The following is a 19,502-nucleotide window of genomic DNA, read 5'->3' on the forward strand; positions in this document are numbered from 1 at the left end:
ATTTATATATAATATGTTTGTGTGCACAAATTAAAAAAGAAAACTCCCCAGACATGCTAATTTTTTGTGTTTTTTTATTTTATTAAAAAAAAAAGAAAAAGAAGAAAAAAGAACACTCTCAAGACAATGCAAAAGCCTGTTTCACCGAATGCAATACTCATTCCAAGGTGTCTCAATGAAAGATATTGATCAATAGCCTTCATTGAAAAAGATTACGCTCATTATGTTGTCCAGGATGAAGTGACCCCATGGGACTTCATTATTTTATTTCACCAGATTCTGATACTGTTCCTTCGGTCTCCTAGGTGTTAGTGTCCAGACTTACTAGTCACTTCAGGCGGAAGTGTATCGTGATCACTGACAAGAGAGTGAGAATGATGAACGAGGTCCTCACCTGCGCCAAGCTCATTAAGATGTATGCTTGGGAAAAGTCATTTGCCAAGACAATATCAGGTTAGGGTGCAGTCCATTTTTGCACCTTATATCTTACAAATACGTACAGAGAGTATTAATGCATTTTATAACCTCAAGGGGATATATTAACAAGGGATGAAATATATATTTTTCAGAACAAGTTACACTAATTTGGCCAATTATCACATGCGATCCTGTCTCATAATGGGAAGTGAATTAAGTTTCTAAAAAGGGGACAGTGTACTTAAATGTGCACATAGACAAACTGAAAAACTGAATTTCACACTTTGGAAAATTACTTGTATGAAAGAAAATAAAGTGAAATTCAAAAGGTAGATGAATTTAATTTCAGGTATCCGTTCCGATGAGCGAAGTATATTGGAGAAGTCTGCTTATGTCCAGAGTGTTAGCATAGCTGCCACACCCCTAGTTCCCATCGTCGCTGCCGTCTTAACGTTCATTGTTCACGCTCAAACAGGAAATGACCTCACAGCTGCTCAAGTAAGTTGTGTCGAGATATGAAATCAGAAAGGAGAGAATGTATGGTTGTTTAGGAAGTAAAGTGGTGTGTTTTCTCCATTGTGTTTATACATATGATAGTTAATGTTTTCCAAATAATTGACGATATTTAAGACAGTTTGAACCATTAAAATTAATTGAAATTATTTGTAATAAGATGTTTGTCGTTTATTTAGATTGTTTAAAGTGTGAATAAGAAAATTGCAGATTGTTTGTAATTAACATAAAATAATGTATCACACTATTATTTTTATTGATATGTATAAATAATTGTCTTTGAATTTAGTTAGAAATTGTCAAAACTGAGCTGTCATGATCCCATGGCACCAGCACCATCTACTGGAGATGGCATGAGGTTTACCTCAGCATTGATCAAAGCCTCATTGTCTCCATTCAGATTTTATTCAGAATTATTCAGTTGTAGCTGACTTGTGTTATAATTATTGAACTGACACCTCTTTTTTTTATCAATACACATGTTTATGCATAATTGTCCATTAAGACTGTGGGGAAATTCAAGGGTATACTCCCTGTATTTGAGAGATTTGAGGATTGGAATTTAATATTCAATTTGTCTAAATAAGCCAAAGTCCAAATCCCTCTCTCATCACAGCAAATTTACAATTTTCAAGACTTTCATGTAATTCTTCTATATACGTATATATGCAAGATTCTTATAGACTAGTTATTCCATCCCTTTACTTGTTGGCATATTAACATCTGCTTCCATTTCAATTTTATCTTTGATTATTTTGAAGATCAAAATGTTTGATTTTTCATCTCAGGTGTACACTTTAGTCACTGTTTTATACTCTACGTGTTACTACATTGGTGCTTTCCCATATGCAGTCCGAGCACTGTCAGAGTTCAGAGTATCATGCGAACGTGTGAAGGTAATTCATGTGGTAGTTAACAAGGATTAAACAACTCTATCCATTTGTGAATGGATCTGGGCAACAATCACATTTGTAAACCTCTAACTTTAGAACATTTCTTGTGAGGTGTATGTTTTTTTTTCCATAAATATTATTATTTTTTTATGTTTAAGTAGGTGTAATGTAAACTTTTTATTTGTAGTCAAATGATACCCTCTTTTAAATATATCTCTTAGTTATAGAAAAAAAATGTTTGAGACTCTGGCACATGAACACAAGTAACTCACTCCAAACATCTTAACCTGCTTATTAATAAATGTCTATTTTATAAAAGCTACCAGATTATGGGTGTCACACTGCTGCTGCTACTTCTAATGCACTGACTTCTGTACAGAGACTAATGAAGAGACAGTGAAATGTTGAATAAAAAAAGAAGAAAAATAATTAAAAACCAGACAAACAATTGATAAGAAAAAAGGGAGAAGAAGAAGGAAACTTGAACAGTGGGGAAATAGAAACAAAGATAAAGAGAAAATGTGCCTCAATAGAAATATGAACAGTTTACTGGTCTCACATTATATGTATCTATCCATGCTGTATTATCAAAGGCTTATTCTTACATGTAACATGCCCACTGACTCAAATCTACATTTCTTTTTGTTTTTGTTTTTTTTAACTTTTTTTTTTAGTTTTTTTTCTCTTCTCTTAGTGGGGGTTATGTTTCCAATATAAGCAGCTAACCACCATAAAGCTTTCAGAAGATTTTATTAACAAAACCTGAATCTAGATGAAGTCTGTACATTGGTACATATTTTTGCTTTGTTCTCCCGCCTTTTTTCGTGTGGAGAAACAATTTTTCAATTTCTCCCCACTCAGGAAATATGTTAACTACAAGTTTGTTAAAAATTGCATAACCTATTTTTCTTACATTTTTGAAGGAAAAGAAAAACTTTAAAAGAAAACCTTTATTCCTACTTTTTATTGAATTCACTAAAAAATTTTTGTTTTTAAAAAGTCGCATGTCACTTAAATGTCACAAAATTTAATGTCATTTTTAATTCAAATACGAAATCTGAAATTTGAGTGGAAATATACATTAATTCCCGTGATTAACGATACTGTCTGAGAACTTTTGCAGTTACTTGAGTAATCCACTGTATGTTATTTACAGTCCACAAAAAGAAATTATATTGGAAACTCATCTATTGGAAACTCATCATACTTTTGCCATTTCCTGGAATTAATACACCTGTACTCATCACTAGAAACTCTTTTCTTGTTAACATACCCTTGCCATGAACAGTTATAAAAAAATCTCTGTTTACAGAAGTTACTGGGAACTCGCCTCTGAAAAGCAGGGTGTTGAAACGAGCTGTAAGGAAATATGGAGATCATTTTTTATTTTCAGAATCATATGATGAAAAAATGGATACCACAAGCAAATGCACAAACAAAACACTGTTTCTTGGAAATTTCAATTATTCAGTATCCTACCTTCTTCTTTCCCTACCTAGGCCTACACAATAGTTAGCGTACTGAATTCAATGAGGTTTCAAATAGGCGTCCTTCCATATTCTGTGAAGGCTTTAGCTGATTGTTTCATCTCTTTGTCAAGAATAAAGGTAAAAAGAGTGTACAAATGGTGTGTGTATAGATCCAGTATGGCCTTCTATTCTTTTGCATGGCATATGTGTAAACCTTGGGCTATTTTTCTACTTAACTATTTACAAGCTTCACTATGTATTTTTCTTTTGCTGAGTTCATACTAATTGTAGTAAGAATTGAATTCTACTTATATCTTTTTCTTGTTTTTCATTTGCTTTTTTGCTGGTATTTCATGTATTTATTTGGTTATTCCGATAAATTAAGTGTTATGTATTTAGTTGCCAACCTATACATGGCATGTTAATTTTTTAGCTTTCCTAACTCAAGGCTTATCAATTTACTTGTAAGTATTACTGACAAAAAAAAAAAAAATCAAAATTCACTTGACATTTGCTAAAATGTCTTTTCACTGTTCGTAAGGATTTAATATGTTGCAAAATTATATATAAAATAGACATATATAAAATAGACGTAAAAGGTGCAAGTTAGCTTCCAGCGCACTTTTTGTTTTTCTCAACATTTCCAAATTGAAAAAAGAATTAGAGGCAGCACTACGTGTAAGATAAGTCTGCTTGTCAATTTTAATTTCAGGATTATCTGTTGAGTGTCTTACAAATATGAAATTTCTGAATATTTATACCATAGTTTAGTAAATGTTATGTATTAGAACACCAGTTTAGGTTTGCCTTCATCTTGACTCTATTCCTTGGCATATTGCTTGGATATTACAATGTGTCCATGCTGCATTACTTTCTATCTGCATCATAAGGCACAGCTCTTATGTAGTAAGATATAATATGATTAACCTTGATTAGGAAAAAACTTAATTTAAGAGCATATCATTCTTAAAGGTACTGTATGGGCCACCCCTCTTGGATTTCAGCCTTCAGTGGAAGCTTGTCTCCATATTAATAATCAACCTTACCATTGCTAGGATGTGAGTGAAGGAAGATAGAGCGTGTGCATTGTGTTTTGTATGTTATGGTCAGGTAACTGTATCCAAATACACACACATACAAACACACACACAAGACCTGTCACCAGCAAAGGGGGGAAGGTTGGGGCTCTTCTAAAAGTGGGGACCTTTTTACCCAGATGGTAGATCAAGTTTTGATGGAGAGTGGAGCTTTTCTTAACCAAAGGTTTAGTTTGTTTGACCCCCACCCCCTTTCCAATGAATCACCCCACTGCCCCTGAGTCACTTACTAACACATACATATACTAAAGGAAATGAGAGAGAGAGAGAGAGAGAGAGAGAGAGAGAGAGAGAGATTTGGATGGATGGATGGGGAATAGATAACTGTAATAAACAGAAGATATATGTATATACCATTAGGCTTTCACTGCCTGGAGTCTCCTGGGTCCTCTAGCAAGCTGGCTGCTATTTGTTCCATATGCTGTCAAAGCTATGGCTGAGGGCAGAGTAACCATGAGAAGACTGAAGGTACACACTAATGGGGACACATATACTAGTAGAAATAACCTTTTCTTTCACTGTCAGATATTTGGCCAAATAGAATTAACATTTCTGAGGGTTAAGCTAATTAATTCTGTCTGAGTGGAGCAAAGCTTATCTGTGTGTGGTGACACTAGAAACTATTAAAATAAAATGCCTCCTTTGTTTAAGTCAGGAGGTGGACATTTACAGTTGCATTTTGCATTTTCCTTGTAACCACTTTTTTGCTCAGGCAACCAAATCTTGGAAAGTAGTTGCGCCAAAGCACACTAAAACTTTGTACATTTCTTGATTAAAACCAACTTCAAACAAACATGCAAATAACGAGTAATCTAGACAAAATGGAAGATTAGTACAATTTGAAGCACTGTGCATATGCCAAAACTAAGGGATGCACTAAAGTTGTATAGGGTCAACTTTTGAATTATAAGAGAGTTGTGGGTCAGTTGATTTTTCCACCAAAGCAGGTGGATTTTATGCAACCCTATTGGATACAAGCAGCATGATATGTGGGCCAAAATCCTTATATGGCAAATAGAGTCTTTTCCACGAAATCGTGAGCATGCGCAGTTCGCGCCATTTTGTGCGGGACTGTTTCTCAGGGGGAAAGAGTAGAAGGGGCCTACGGTACTTTTGTAGTATACCCCCCCCCCCCACCCCCACCCTGTAACTTTCTGTAACTTTCACTTTTCAAACAGTTTTTTACATTTTATTGTTTATCTATATCAAAGCTGTTGAAATAAAATGCTTTTGTAATTACCTGTGGACTTTTTATTAGTGTTAATCACGTTTAATCCAGCCCATTGAAATACAAAGTTAGAATCTTCAATTTACACCCGCAGTCAATAATTTGCAGCATTTTCGTTGGCTAACTCTAAGCTAATTTTATGTGAACAAGTAGCTCATAATAATTTCACAGAGGAAATCTAAGTATACAATGTATCAATCCTATGTTCACATAAAATAAGGTAGAGTTAGCCAACGAAAACGCAGCAAGCTGCGGTTACATTGTAAATTTTCACATTGTATTTCAATGGGGTGGATTAAACGTGATTAAAACTAATAAAAAGACCACAGGTAATTACAAAAACATTTTATTTCAACAGCTTTGACATAGGTGCAAAAGACACTGTAAAAAAATGTTTGAAAAATGAAGGATTCAGAAAGTTACAGGGTGGGGGGGGGGGGGGTATACTACAAAAGTACCGAATGTCCTATCTTTGCTGTCGATTAGGTACGTTTTTAGTTCTTTCATTGAAAAGTCATCAGGTACTTCTGCTAATTTTCTATTCCAACTGCTCCCATGAATGTGTTTTCGAAAAAAATCAGGTGTTAACATGTTACGAAACTTTGAAAATTCAGATTGAAATGAGCACTCCTCGATATGGCGTCCGTCGTGTACACTCCACACTTTCCCCCTGAAACTTCAAATCCCGCAAAATCTCGCGTTCCCACGGATAATTTAGCGGAAGTCACGTGACCGTGGAAAAGCCTCTATTGACCTTGTTACTATGGGGAAGTGTGCCTTGATACCATTTTATTTCAGACAAGTATTTTACCCCAAAATAGTAATAAAGTTACCCCGAGTGTGTGTGTTTGAGGTGGTATCTGAATAGCAATTCTGAAGGTAAATCTTGCTGTTTTCGGTTAAACTGTATCCCTTTGGCATTTTGTTTTGGATATTAGATATTCACATATTGTTGGTTGAACAGGTCTAGGCTGTTGTTAGGTGACAGAGCAGTGTGTTTAAATGGCATTAGTGTTTCTTTGTTAACATGTATGGTAGTTGTCTGTGTTGATTATAAGAAAGTAATAAAATATTTTGTTATGTACTGTTTTCCTTTTCAGTTATTGCCATATTGTTCAAGGTAAAGGTCTGTGCTGTAGGAGTTGTCTTTTGTTGTGAATTGTAAATATGTGTCACGATTTCAGGCCATGACAATGATTTCATTGGGTAACCTGCTTCGTCGTGTTTTAGTGGAAACAAGCATGGTGACAAATGCATTGTCTGCTGCATATCCTTGCCTTGGCCGAGTTAAGGTAACACAGGGCATATAATAAATACATCATGCACACAGTATTACCGAGCACATCTATGCAGAATATGGGAAACTGTATTTTCTTATTTCTGTATATGTTGTAGCTTGAAGATTCTGCTTGACATTTCTGCCTTTGATTTCTAAGTCATATTTAATCAAGATTCTTGGTCATGGAAACTTAAGCAAATAATGAATCATATCTGTAACCATGCAGTGATAGCTCACAGCCAAAAGTCCCATATAAATTACTGAGTTTGTAGATGCAACTCAAATTGATTGAAACCATGCAGAAAAAATGTTGACTGATTCGCAAATTGGTGTGATTGCTGTGAGACTCCCAGGTTTGATCCAAGGCTATTATTATTATTATTATTATTATTATTTTAAATTAAGTGATTATAAGTTATAAGAGACAACAGGACCCTGTGTTCACAAGTAGAACAAGGGTCTAGTGTGTCACTGTATGTATATATAACCTCCCTCCTCTCCCGCTTATGACATTTCTCCTATAATGTACTTATCATGAGGAAAACCATGAGTTTAAGAACGGTATGAAGACTTGGCTTTGTTTCTAATGATAGGCACACATGTATACATATGTCTGCTTTATTGGCCTTTACTCATACATTACACACACATGCATGCATGTGCATGCACGCACACATACACAAACACAGCAGACCTGTCACCAGCAAAGAGGGGTTCTTTTTCTGAAAAGGCAGACCTTTTTACTATGAAACCTGACCTAGAACCCAAGTGGTAGAACAACTTTTGATGAATAATGGACCTTTTCCTGTCCAAAGTAGTGTTTTGAGACTCCAGTCCCCTCCCACCACCCCCACTGCCCTTGAGTCACACACCAATACATACATATATACAAAAGGCTCGGAGAGAGAGAGAGAGAGAGAGAGAGAGAGAGAGAGCAGGCCTTATAAACAGATAAGTTGTTTTCAAGCCTTACCTGCAGATCGTTTAGCACTATCTCCCTTATTAACCACAAAACCCACAGATTAACCAACACACCATAAAATTATTTAGCACCAACAAAGCCATACCTAGCACTAACATCTGCTCTGGTCACGTTGGTTGATTTGTGGGTTATGTTGTTAATATGGGTATTAGTGCTAAAAGATCTGCGGGTAGTGTTCATAAATGCCTAATCCTGGACCATTTATAAGGTCTAGAGAGAGAGATGGGCCGCAGAGAACTATATTCAACAGTAGATATTTGTATATATATCATTAGAATTACACTGCCTGGAGTCTCCTGATGAAATTTATAGGTTTAGCAATTATTCAGGATAGAAAGAGGCATTTTTAATGTAAGCAGTATCTGGTTCTCCCAATATTATGAATCAAAACAATTTTTAACTGTTTTCCTTTTCAGTAATTGCCATATTGCCCTAGATAAAGGTCTGTGCTGAGGGAGCTGTCGCTTATTGTGAATTGTAAATGTGTCATGATTTCAGGCCATGACGATGATTTCATTGAGCAACCTGCTTCGCCGTGTTTTAAATCAAACAAGAACAGTAACCCATGCATATTCTGCTGCATATCCTTGCCTTGGCCGAATTAAGGTAACACAGGGCTTATATAACATCATGTACGCAGCATTACCCAGCATGCCAGCGTGTAGAAATGGGAAAACTGATTTTTCTTAGATCTGTATGCTGTAGCTTGAAGTTTCTGCCTTACATTTCTATTAAAATCACAATTCTTGATCATGAAAACTTGAGTGAATAATAATTCATATCTGTTACCATGCGGTGATAGCTTATAGCTAAATGTCCCATATGAGTTACTGAATTTGCAGATGGTCCAACTTATATTGAATAAAACCATGCAAAAAAAAAAAAATAATAATAATAAATAAATAAAAATAAAGAAAGAAAGAAAGAAAGAAAGAAAGAAAGAAAGAAATATAATAAATTAAAAATACTGACATTCACAAATTGAATGAAACAAGGTTTGGTCCAAGACTATTATTATTATTATTATTATTTTGAATTAAGTGGTTACAAGTTAGACGCAGCTTTATATTATAAGAGACAACAGGACCCTGTGTTCATAAATAGAACAAGAGTCAAGTGTGTCACTGTATGTAGACTCCCTCCTCCCCCATTTATGACATTTCTATTATGTAGTTACTCTAAGGAATACCATGAGTTCAGGCACCATATGAAGACTATGACTTTATTTTTATCAACAAGTACAGGTGTTTAGATATAAGTCTGTTCTATTGGCCTTTACTCGTACATTACTGCTTGTAGGAGTGGACCTGAAAGAAATATTGTATTGAAAAATCAAGGCCCATACCCATATGTGTTTTAGATTTTAATTTCTTATAATTTCATCACTTATGGATCAACCATGAGTTAATTCTTAATTTTCATTTTCAGCTATTAGAACAGATGCAAACCATACAGATAAAAATAAGTCAAATGAAATAAATCTTAGATATTTATTGAAAATCATAAATAGATATTTTAAAATAAGAAATGAACGTTGACTTTTTCCATAGGCATTTACAGTATGGACTCTATTGGGTTCCACCAGGGGCTGGCTTGGAGCAGTGATTTATGCAGTTAAGGCTCTGTCCGAAGTTAAAGAGGTCTTCACAAGACTTCAGGTCTACACATTTAATATATGTATTTGCGTTTTTATGTTTGCCTGCCTTTCTCTCTATCTCTTACTCTCTCTTTCTCTCTCTCTCGCTCTCTCTTGCTCTCTCTCTCAGGGTTATATGTATTTGGGTAATGACTGTAGGCATAGGAATTTTTGCTTATATTATTAATATATGTGAGTGAAGCACTAATGCACATTGCATGTCTTTATTCAAATTAATAATTCTTATTTGACTTATGAAAACCATAAAAATCATGCAGCTTTTAAAAATAAAAATATTAAATATTAGTCAATGCCAGGTATTGGCAGCCCATCTGTTACGGTTTGCTAGACATTAGTATATAGTTTGGAAATTTATGCTTTCATTACTATTGTGTTCTAAGCACTTTTTTTAAACTAAACTTCTTGAGCAAATTAATACAATGGTTCCCCCATCAGAGGTGACAGAAGTCCATTCAGATAAATCAAATACATTTATTATGGACCAACCATCCTAAAGAGCTCTTAGACCAGTAAAACAACCTTGGCTTTTGTTGAACAACTCAGGATTCATATCTGAATTTTTGGTAGCCTTTATTTCACATCATACGTACAGGTAAGACAAGTAACAGTTTACGGTGTATGGTGAAACTAAAAATTAATGAAAATAAAACGCAATGAATAAAAATAAAAATGATAATACAAACAATGGAGTACAATTAATGGTGAACATGATCAAGTAAAGGCACAATTTATGGTTCTATAATGAATAAATAAATATTTAAATAATAATAACTTACTCGAATTGCAGCTACATAAACTTGGAGATAATCCTAATGTTCACCAAAAAAAAAAAAAAAAATGTATACATATACGATGGGCTTGCCCCCATGCATATCTGCTGACAAAATCATACGATGGGCCAGCCCCCATGCGCATCTGCTGACAAATCACGAGTGGTCTCCGCCCCAGTATGATCTGCTCATTACTCCCTAAATCATTGACCTGTCACAATGGGTCACTGGTAGTATACTCTCAAAACTTATACAATACAAAAATGCTGTTTTCTAAACGAAACAAACGATGATAATTAATGATAATATCCTAATTGCAACAAACAATTATAATCACAACAATTATTATTACTTAACTCTTCAAGAAGTTTTGTCAGACAGGAAAAAAATCTACAAGAGATTTTTAAATCTTAAAAGACGCTTAAATTGTGTATCACGTCTAGTTGTCTGTAGCACATGGATTTTTTTCTGTAAATATAACATTATATTCTCGTAAAAATGTGTTTGACACATATTCAAGACAAGAATTGGATTTGCTTGAATTTTTTTAGCATGTTTTTTTGTGTTAAGGAGTGAGGATGTGTGAGCATAGTGTGAAAGTCGTTGTTCTTTATAACAGTGTCTGCCATACATGACATGTATATGTAAAACATTATAATTATCACTGTCAATATGCTTCTATTCCTTGGTCCACAGTAACCTCTGTATGCAGTCACCCAAAATTTCAGAAGTTCTAGAAACTAACCCCAGTCTGTTATCAGCTTGACTTTGTCACTGAAGTTTGAAGGTTTTTATGGCAGTGGATGTCAAAAAGTCATGGATTATGAGTGGTTGTAAATAGATATTGTGTCTTCTGTAGATATTGTAAAAAAATGTAAAATATTTTGACCAGTCAGTTGTGATGAAGATCATGAGCAGTTGATACAGGGTCTGAATATCATGATGCCTTCCCGATTTTTGCCATCTACATTACTGAGGTGAAAGTCAAATTTATGTCACAAAACCAGACCAAATGCCATCATATAATTTCAAATAGCATAACTAAAAGAAATACCAAATGGCCTTATTATATTTCCAGAGAAGTGATATTTGAACAGATATTTTCTGCTTTCTCTGCTATTGATATCCTTTGCTCATTTTTGGCAACTCATTTAAATAATGGTGTTATTGTGCTTACAACAGTAATGCATCGCATGTTACTAAGTCATTTGATGAACTTTAGTGAACGGGAGGGACAAATAGATGTAAGTCAGATGAATGACCAAAAATCTGAAGAAGGTACAGTTTAAAAGCTCTTTTATGGCTCATTGGTTAATGTGGTTTATCCTTTCTCATGTCGACTTTATTTGAGTCATAAACGAAACTAGTAAAGTGGTTTATATGCATTATGCAGTGAGTATAATGCATATAAACGAAACTAGTAAAGTGGTTTATATGTATTATACTCACTGCATATGTTTCTTAAATGTGTATATTATTCCTCACATAGGCTTTTGTAGTGGTGGGGTTGTTCAATTGCGTGAAGGCAAGAATGGGCACCATGCAGGCAGCCGTCAGAGCCCTGTCAGATTTTTTTATCATCAATGAGCGCTTGAAGGTTTGCTTAGTTGATTGGGAGTTTTAATACTTAATAAAAAGGCACCCAGTGAACTTTAGACCTTTATATATTAAAAAAAAAAGGTTTTGATTTTTCATGGTGGTTTCATTACTTTTCTCTTGCTTTAACACAAAAGATATCAAAACCTGTTGACAAAATTACATTAATGATTACTTTCATTGATCCCTTTTTGGGCTCAAAGAGATCAGGATTTGCCAAATGTGAGGGCTCGTTACCTTTGAAACTGTCTGTCTGTGTAGATTGAATCAAATCAGCATGGACTCTCATTGAATGCAACCAGTTAAACACACATCCTCTTGTTTCCAGCCTATGCTGGTTTAATCACCAGCTTTCCTGCATTGTACTCAAGGCCAGGAGGAGGCCTGTTGAGCTGATTGCACTCAGCGAGAGTCCTTGCAGATTTGGATCGATCTATGTAGACCAATATTTTCAGTGGGAATAAGCCCTTAGTGTGAACAGGGTTTCTGTGTAGTTTCAAAATTTCCATGAAGTCATAATTGAGAATAAAGTCTAGTGATTTTAAATGGTTACAATACACAATTTAATTAAACATTTTATGGCAGGGGGAAAGGATTAAATAAATTTGCATATGGTGTACCTGGTGAAAAAGGGAAATTTTGAATATATATTAGCAACAATATGAAGGTCTAACAGGCATTGTTTTGCCATTAATGCTTTCTAATTGTATACTAATGGTGTTGTAAACAGACATGCTCTTTGGTCACTGGAAATAATGCTTTCCCATTTTGAAATGCATCTTCTTTACATTTCTTTTAAAATGTTGCTGTTAGCTGTGCACTTTTCCTGTCAGATGATATGTGGGGATTTTATTCACTGATAGGCTCTTGGTGGTATGCGTTGACAGGCTGTATTTATTTACTTATTTAATTCTCTATTTATTTTTGCTATTTTAAAGATATGTAACTGATGTTGAAACAACCCTCTTCATTTGGAATGACAAATAATTTTTTTAATATACATCCCTACGCTGGGAAAATTAAAAAATAAATAGGAGTCATTCAGTTTATGAATGATATTACACTTGGTAAAAAGCTAAGATATTTTTTCCAAAATGTGTGTCTTTGAGGCTAAAGGTTATAACTCTGATAAAGGGAGTGAGGGTTTTGCATATATTTGTGCCTTGTTTTACAGACACTGAATGGTTATAATAACATGAAAGCTATTTTGATGTGAGTGTTGATAATATTAAACCCCAGAAAATATATGTCTGTATATATTTATCCACTGCTGGCAAAAAGTATCATAATACAAGGAATAGGGAGAAAGATTTGATCACAATGCTGAAATGACAGTCGTACTGGCATTACTTTGTTGTGGAAACTCGTGTACAATTTTTTTTACGTGATCATGGTGAATTAAAATGATGTAGATTTTATTATTATTATGATTATTATTATTATTATTGTGAGGCATCATTAAATACTCAAAGGAAATAGTTTGAAAGATATCTACCAACAGAAATCCACACCTATCAACCATAAAAAAATCAAATTATTTTTGTCTACAGTTCAATAACAGCACTATATTCCCCTTTAAATTGCATGCTTCTCATATAATTTAATATATAAATTGTAGTTGTATGTGCTTCATCTGTCCCGTTAACTTGCTTATGCTTTTGCTGCTAACAATGCTTCATTAACTTGCTAATAGTGACTGCCCACTAACACAATGCATGCTTGGGCGGGGCTGTTTGCATTTTTATTTTTCAATTAACAGCAATCTATTTTCCATCAATTTAATGTTAAAAACTGTTTTGTTATTGTTGTTATAGTATTAATGTAGACATAAAGATCTGAAAGTAATTTGTACATTGGCTTGATTTTTTATAGAGAAAAATATTCACTAGTTTGTAAACTTGCAATAAGACAAAGATTTTGTTTTACATCTAGATTAATGTGTTTCATTTCATTTTATGTGTCCCACTGAAAAATTACCATTTCTTATCATAAAAGTAATAATAATATAATTTACAATATGTTTTTATTATTTATATTTATAATTGTATAATAATACTAACATAATAACAGACAAATTCAATATTCATAGAGTGTACTGCTGATGGAAGAAATAACGCCCCATAGATGGCGTGTACCCAAGCCGCACCACGCTGTGTTCATGAGCAATGCCACTCTGGCTTGGGATGCCAGCAAGTCCGAGAACAAGCAGAAACAAGAGAGTGAAGACAAGAAGAAAAGAGAAAAGACCACTGGTAGGAAAAGATATGTGGGGACAACTTTTATTAAAGAAATACTGAGTGTCCAAATTTGGATTCAACTTGGAAAAAAATGATTGTTTCTATCAAAGCTGATAGATTTGCAGTAGCCTTATGACTTGTATATAGGTGAAACGTTGGTAAATTTTCACTTTCTTCAGTTCAGAATAGTATTTGACATGAATTTCTTATGTTGGCCAAGTTTTTTAGCACTACTAGTGCAATACATTAAGTCAATAGTAGTATGTATACAGAATGCTGAAAAAACAGTAAACTACAAAGCATTTGCGTTCTTGCACTAATTAACATATGTGATTGATGACAGAGATTCTTCATTTACTTTTTATCTGTCCCCAATTTGCCTTCAGACAGAATGCATATCAGATTTAGTTTAATATCTTGTTTTTATGATAATGTACTGTGACTTCAACAACTTTCAGATTCTAAAAAGAAGAAGTCTAAAAAATCATCAGCTGAGGAAGTGACTCTAAGAGATGAAATGAAAGAAGACGAGGAGAGTGAGGATTTTGTGAAAGCTTTGTTCAACATACATTTAGTTTTAGAAAAAGTAAGTTAATATTGTATTGGATGGTACATGGCATGTTCACTGTATTGCAAGGAACTAAATGTAAAGATTGCAAATATAAGGATATTATCTAAAAGAAAAATTGTTAAAAAGAGAAGTTGAGTGATATTGATGAAAGAGGTAATATGCATGATTTTCAAGTCTTGGTTTTAACAGGTTTTACTCATTGACAAAATGACTGTGATACATATTTAAACAACATAGTTTTATGTGTGTGGTGGGGTGGGAAGATAATAATATTTTAAAAAGATTCTGTTAATTTTTTGGATAAAAGAGATAAAGAGATTTTGATTTTTGCTTTTTTTGAAGAGCCTTGCACTTAAGGAGACTGCATCTAAGTATTATTATAATATTTCAGGGCAAGCTAATGGGAGTTTGTGGATCTGTAGGAAGTGGAAAGAGTTCACTACTCTCGGCTGTCTTGGCACAGGTAAGCTTGGGAGTGTAGTGGGACTAACTGGAGATACCCCAAGACTTGTGGCATTTTGTAGACGTGCAAAATATGATGCAGTGCAAACATCCTTGTTTTAGGCTCTTTCATGATACCCATTGTTGTATAACACAGAAGTATAACTATTTCTTAAGAGCAGTGGATAAATACTAGTGTTACAAAGATTTGGTGAAAGTTAAGGCTGTGAATTATAAAAACAACACATTTGGATATCATGGATATTCCAACTGCACCTTAGATTTTAAAATATCATGTCAAAAACATCTTTCTTTCTTTCTTTCTTCTGTAGATGAAGCTGGTGAGTGGAGAAGTGGCTGTTAATGGTAGTATTGCCTACGCTGTTCAGCAAGCTTGGATCCTGAATGCCACAGTGAGAGAAAATATTCTCTTCGGAGAGGAGTTTGATAAGGAAAGGTGTGTTGTTAATTTATATTTAGAATACTCTGTTCACAAAAACATTTTATACTAACTCACCTGAGATTTCGGTGATCAGAGTCTATCTTAGTCATCAATTGATTGACAACTGAATATCACTGTTTGATACTAATAAGAACAATAATAAATTAGGTTTTTCATTACCTCTGGTGTAAATACATTGCCTGTTGTTCAAAAATGATGAAAAAAAATAGCAAAGGCAGGTTTTGAAACACTTCATCCCCCAAGTATAAAGACTGAAGATAAAGTATATAGACTGTTTTGTTTGGTCTATAGTCAGAAAGAGAGTGTTATTGAGTTCAGCCAAAGCCAGCCTGTAGGCAGGCAAGGTTTCAGGGGTTAGAAAGAAACACCCTCTTGACCACATAGAGTCTGTTCCTTAACAAAATTTGTTTTATGATATGTATGCCATTTCATAAGTTGGTTCAACTAATTACAGAGAAAAAAGTTTTTTAAACACCTTTACTCTTTTAAAATTGCTGGTTACAGGGCTGCACTTCGTGGCACAACTTACCAAAAATTATGATATTTTAGGCTCTGTCAGTGGAGAAAAAAATTCATGAGAGTATCCTAATGTTTTCCAGATATGATGCTGCTATATTTGCCTGTAACTTAGCAGAGGACCTTGAACAGTTGGCTGATGGGGACAACACTGAGGTAAAACTGGGCCTTTTTTTCTCTCTCTCATTTTTTTTTTAAATTTTGTTGTACTCCTAGTATAATATATTCCATTTAAATACTGGGTTACAGTAAGACAGTGTACAATAATAAAAAGCTATTTCATGATTTTGTGTCAGGGTACTGGGGTGACAGCTTGCCTTTAAATGATTTGCAGCAAATATAACTCTCCATTTTTAGCAATTTGTACATTTGTATTGCAAAGATACACCACTGGAATTAAAAAAGGCCTTTACTAAGTAAACTAATTGACATTTATTTGGATTAAATGGCATTAGATTGGAGAAAGAGGAATCAACCTGAGTGGTGGTCAGAAGCAGAGGGTCAGCTTGGCCAGGGCCTTGTATAGCAACAAGGACATCTATCTCCTTGACGACCCACTCTCTGCAGTAGACACACATGTTGGGAAGCATATCTTTGAAAACTGCCTGAAGGGGGCACTGAAGGACAAGACAGTCCTGTTTGTTACACACCAGCTACAGGTAAATATGGAGTGAAATAATCTAATGAGAAATTGAAATATTCTACTTATTTATTTGTTTGTTTATTTATTTGTATATCCTAGTTTGTTTATTCATACTTTATTAATTTATCAATTAATCGGTTGGTGTATATTTCTGTTTCTGCATTCATTTTTTTAAAATTAATTTATTAAATTATTTAATTATTATCCAGTACCTGAACGAGTGTGACTATGTGCTATACATGAAGGATGGGATGATAGCTGAGAGAGGGACACATGAAGAACTGATGGAGCAGAATGGAGAGTATGCTGGACTGGTGTCCACCATGTTCACTGACACTAGAGACGAGGAGACAGGTCAGGAAGTGCACACATTTCAGTGATTGTGCAATAAGGAACTTGGTTCTTAGAGTTTTTGTTTGTTTTCCACCTAAATGTATGGTGCATCATGTTTCGGCCTATGTCAGTGATATCTTAACTTCTGAAGCTCACATAAGTTACACATTTGATCAAGGTCCTTTGGTAAGGGTTTGTAATACATTGACTTATTATATAGGTACTGGTGGAAAGTATGTTTAGTCTACTGGGTATTTTCTTTTTTACCATCATTATACAAGAGACAGTAAAAAACTATTTCATCTTGTTTGTATGTTTTGAGGAATTAGAGAAGATAGACAGTGATCATATTTAGTAATTTAAATCATTATTGTTTGATTACAGCGGAAGTGGAGCCCCCATTAAGCCCACTCCCAAACAGCCTTCCCAGCACCGGTGGTGCCAACAGTTACCAGAAGCACCACCCACTGCGCCAGATCTCCTCTGACACCACAGGCCGTTCTCATCGCTATCTCAGTCAAGATGGCCACCTCTGTGCCTCTCAGCCGCGTATCTCCCCTGAGAGGATAGAGGAGAGGGACAGGCACGGCATGATGCTCAGCAGTATGACCAGTCTAGCCAGTGTGCTGTCTGAACCTCATGTGTTTGAGGAGGATGGAGGTAGGGGGATGTGTATAATTGCTGTAATGTACAATTTTATCAGAGGCAGTTATGAGTTCTCCCTGTACATTATTCTAGACTCAAATTGATTTGAAAGTGGAGTTTCCAGTTTGCTTGAAGTTTGCAGTTGGCCAAATGCTGTTGATTTTCCATTGGACCTGAACTACGGAGTTGTTTAGAAATAATACTTTCTTTAATTCCATGAAATAGTAGATAAAAAGGAAATTATCATAAGCTTTTTATTGATCATTGTGTCAAGGTTGAATTAATAATGCATGTATAATATTATTAATTAATAGAACTACGTTGTAATTGTTATTATTATTATTATTATCATCAGGTAAACTCATTGAAGCAGAAGAATCAGAGAAAGGCCATGTCAAGTTCTCCACATACAAAGCCTACTTCCAAGCTGCTGGTGGTTATATTATCTCTATCCTAGTGATATCCCTGTTTGTAATCAGTGTAGGATGTACTGCCTTTAGTAACTGGTGGTTGTCATATTGGCTGCGTCAGGGAGGTGGGGTAAGATTGTTTTATATAGCAGTTATATTATTGATGATATAACATATACATTATCTCTATCCTAGCGATATCCCTGTTTGTAGTTAGTGTGGGATATACTGCCTTCTTGGTAAGATTACCAGTTATGTAAAAGGTGTTATGGAGCAGTTTCTGTAATTATTGTTGTTATAATAATAATAATAATAAAAATAAAAAAATAATAATAACAATTATTATTATTATTATTATTATTATTATTGTATCCAGTGATATTTAAAAAAAAAGATGTGAGTTTATGAAGGTGCAGTGCTATGTACTGCAGCTCTGTAGATGACACAGTCATGTGATATAGGCCTTTTGACGTAGCGCTGAAATGTCATACCACATATTCTGTACTGGGTATATAATACATGTTTAGTCTTTTTAGAAACAATTTAACTATTTCACAATCACTGAGACAAGAGACAGTGAAAAACCTTTTTTACACACAAAATCGTTTTCTCTGTAGGGTGTAAATGTCACTGTGGGCAACAGGACAGTGTTCAGTGATAACATTACAGACAACCCTGACCTTGACTTCTACACCCTGATCTATGGAATGACCATAATAGCCATCCTAGTGACCACTTGTATCAGGGGATTCGTCTTTATGAAGGTAAGGAGAATCTGTCTTATTTTTCAGTTGTATATGGCCATAATCAGTGATGAAGTACAGCTGTAGTGTGGTGAATGTACATGAAAAATAGGTGGAGGTCTGACATGCTCTTCAATCTTGTGTTCTCTTGTTCAAAGAAGTTACAGTGATATCCATTTAAATTGCAATAGTTTATACTAATTTGCCATTTTCATTTTCAGACAACCCCTCTCCCCATGCCTTTGACAGATCAGAAAACTAGATCTATTTTATTATTTATATCCCCATTTAGATTGGTTAAGTTTATATATTACCATTGTTTCCATTTCCAGACCACTCTTCATGCCTCCAGCAGCCTTCATGACAGCTTATTCAGCAAAGTGTTCAGGAGTCCCATGAAGTTCTTTGATACCACTCCCACTGGCAGAATACTGAACAGGTTCTCCAAAGATTTAGATGAAGGTAGTAAACAGCGTCATATTTTAAATAAAAGTTTGATATCACCTCTGTGTTATCTCTATCAACTGTGAATTACTGAATATTTGATTTCATTGACTTGTTCACCTGAACATCACAGTATTCTGCATAAGTATTCCAGT

General features: G+C 34.5%; 1 protein-coding gene across 14 annotated transcripts in view; it reads left to right on the forward strand.

Annotated features, from left to right (window-relative positions):
* LOC106153442 (ATP-binding cassette sub-family C member 5) overlaps nucleotides 1-19,502 on the forward strand; it is a 51,777-nt gene that overhangs the window by 23,747 nt on the left and 8,528 nt on the right. For 4 of the 14 annotated variants that reach the window (XM_086996606.1, XM_086996619.1, XM_086996618.1 and 1 more), the window contains 16 exons: nucleotides 306-453; nucleotides 767-915; nucleotides 8,377-8,484; nucleotides 9,429-9,536; nucleotides 11,795-11,902; nucleotides 13,991-14,153; nucleotides 14,597-14,724; nucleotides 15,101-15,172; nucleotides 15,483-15,607; nucleotides 16,213-16,285; nucleotides 16,585-16,788; nucleotides 16,982-17,126; nucleotides 17,490-17,765; nucleotides 18,106-18,290; nucleotides 18,778-18,924; nucleotides 19,236-19,365. In XM_086996606.1, coding sequence (XP_086852732.1) covers nucleotides 306-453; nucleotides 767-915; nucleotides 8,377-8,484; nucleotides 9,429-9,536; nucleotides 11,795-11,902; nucleotides 13,991-14,153; nucleotides 14,597-14,724; nucleotides 15,101-15,172; nucleotides 15,483-15,607; nucleotides 16,213-16,285; nucleotides 16,585-16,788; nucleotides 16,982-17,126; nucleotides 17,490-17,765; nucleotides 18,106-18,290; nucleotides 18,778-18,924; nucleotides 19,236-19,365 — 2,269 coding nt within the window. Of the gene's footprint in view, nucleotides 1-305; nucleotides 454-766; nucleotides 916-1,718; nucleotides 1,827-3,322; nucleotides 3,431-4,749; nucleotides 4,858-8,376; nucleotides 8,485-9,428; nucleotides 9,537-11,794; nucleotides 11,903-13,990; nucleotides 14,154-14,596; nucleotides 14,725-15,100; nucleotides 15,173-15,482; nucleotides 15,608-16,212; nucleotides 16,286-16,584; nucleotides 16,789-16,981; nucleotides 17,127-17,489; nucleotides 17,766-18,105; nucleotides 18,291-18,777; nucleotides 18,925-19,235; nucleotides 19,366-19,502 lie in introns of all 14 variants that reach the window. The other 10 variants (XM_086996609.1, XM_086996608.1, XM_086996607.1 and 7 more) reach the window with 10 other exon arrangements.

The sequence above is a fragment of the Lingula anatina genome, chromosome 10, assembly GCF_051362555.1.
Source record: "Lingula anatina isolate TDL-2025a chromosome 10, LinAna3.0, whole genome shotgun sequence".
In the NCBI taxonomy this organism is placed as follows: Eukaryota; Metazoa; Brachiopoda; class Lingulata; order Lingulida; family Lingulidae; genus Lingula; species Lingula anatina.